The 2156-nt window shown below is 42.6% G+C and overlaps 1 protein-coding gene across 1 annotated transcript in view; it reads left to right on the top strand.

Moving 5' to 3' along the window:
* Window positions 1-2001, top strand: part of LOC118477798 — a gene marked incomplete in the record, with an annotated part of 99855 nt that extends 97854 nt beyond the window's left edge. The window contains 2 exon segments of the mRNA XM_035970121.1: window positions 922-1062; window positions 1579-2001. Of these exon segments, the coding sequence (XP_035826014.1) occupies window positions 922-1062; window positions 1579-1907 (470 nt within the window).
* Window positions 2002-2156: the final 155 nt, after the last annotated feature.

Here is a 2156-nt window from a genome sequence, read left to right as displayed (position 1 = left end):
TCTCTCTCTCTCTCTCTCTCTCTCTCTCTCTTTCTCCCTGTCTCTCTCTCTGTTTCTCTCTGTTTCTCTCATTTTTTCTCTCTTTCTTTTTCTCCTTTTAACCTCTCCCCCTCCCCCTCTCCCCCCCCCCCCCCCGTCTATTTCTCATTTTCTCTCACTCGACGTCTTCTTGGCCCCATTGGTCGCTTGCTCCTTAAAAAGCAGTTTTGCTATGCCTATGAATCTGTATCTATTTGAGTGTCGCTGTGAGTGTGCTTATCATTTACTGCTATTTCTACGCACCATGATTTTGATACTAGATTTATTTTTGATTGTAAGTTGCATTTAAAAAATAAAACTCATAGTAGCACCGTTTCTTTCTACACTTTGACCGCGTTCGATTTCCTGTCTTTCGCAGTTTAATATTTTCAATTGATTTTCATCTTTACTTAGTTTCCTTTTCACTTACAGTAAACACCAGCGCCTGTGGTATAGAGGTTAGGCGCTTCACCGTCACACACAGAAGTCCCAAAGTCGCTTTTCGTGCGGGGAGAATTATTAACGAGTATATTAGTCTTTCTGCTGGAATTGTAGATCTCTCTCTCTCTCTCTCTCTCTCTCTCTCTCTCTCTCTCTCTCTCTCTCTCTCTCTCTCTCTCTCTCTCTCTTTCTCAATACGTGTTGGCCCGAACAGACTGGGTTGAAGCCCACCCCTTAAATGAACTAAAATATATCGATGGGAGCGTAGTAAACACCTACATTGACCACAAAAAGGATTTTTTCCCAAGCAACTTTGATCTTCTCTCTCTATATCGTTGTGGATTTTTTTTCGAGTTTCCTCCATAGCTCTGGCGGTTCGTGATTCAAAAACAAAATCAAACAAACAAACAAAACCGCTATCAGAATGAAATATCAAGAGCTGTAATACCTCCACTTTCTCAGTCGCCGGTGGCTCTCCCAAGAAATACAACTGGCCTCTCCATGAACATAGATTTGTCCAGAAGAAGGCGGCCCAGGCGACCGGTTGCCATGACAACGTGCCGACGCCAGAACATCGAGACGAGGCAACGCCCTCTGGAGAAGGTTTGCTTTTACTTCCATACGATTTCTATGACAATAAAGCAAAATTATACTATCATATATGAAAGCGAAACAGATAGTATTAGAAAACTGCGAAAGAGTGGCAGAGAATTGGGTTGGGGGGGGGGGAGATAGAAAGAGAGTGCGAGGGAAGGAGAGCGACAGACACACAAACACACACACACACACACACACACACAGAGAGAGAGAGAGAGAGAGAGAGAGAGAGAGAGAGAGAGAGAGAGAGAGAGAGAGAGAGAGAGAGACCTTCAACCATCGGTCAGGCCTTGTTAATGGCAACGTACGTTTCGATCTAAGTATGTACTTAATTCCAGAATATTCCATACGTGACCCTCTGTAATGAGCTGCATCACTAGTCCATCTATTATCTCCCCATACTACCGATGTGACCAGCTCTTTTCTTTTTTCCCCTCCATTGGATTATAAATTTTGGGATATCTGGTACCTTTGTTGTTTTTGGTATTGTTGTGTCTGTCTATAACCATTCTAAATCAACAGCTGCTGAGGACAATAAAGACGCCAAGATCTCACCGTCAGAAAAGGAGAAGCAGCCACAGGCTTCCAGAGAAGGTCGTCCCACCTTTCCACCTAAAAAGAAGACAAGTGGAGAGGGAAGGGCATCGCACCGATCTAAATCCCCTACGAAAGATGGAGTTCTCTCACCCAGGCAATTCAATAACAGACCCCAAAATACTAAAGCATTTAATAAGAAAGCTAGTAGAGCCTCTAATGACTATGCCAATGCAACTGAGCATCATGAAACTGTTGTAACGACGCAGCATAAAGGCAAGCAGACAAGAACCGAAAGCAAAGAGCGCAAAAGTTAGTATTCGTTGTTTGATATGGCTGTAGTTTGAACCTCGTAGAGACACAGATGGGTTCTTTCAAAATCGGACTAATTGCGGTAGTAGTTAGAGCAAAGAGTTGGAAGAAAAGGAGAAGAAGAAGAAGAAGAAGAAGAAGAAGAAGAAGAAGAAGAAGAAGAAGAAGAAGAAGAAGAAGAAGAAGAAGAAGAAGAAGAAGAAGAAGAAGAAGAAGAAGAAGAAGAAGAAGAGAATATAAAAAGAAGAACAAGA

This window comes from Aplysia californica, unplaced genomic scaffold (genome assembly GCF_000002075.1).
Source record: "Aplysia californica isolate F4 #8 unplaced genomic scaffold, AplCal3.0 scaffold00223, whole genome shotgun sequence".
NCBI lineage: Eukaryota > Metazoa > Mollusca > Gastropoda > Aplysiida > Aplysiidae > Aplysia > Aplysia californica.
The sequence above is the reverse complement of the archived record's forward strand: the minus strand, read 5'-3'. Positions and strand labels throughout refer to the sequence as shown.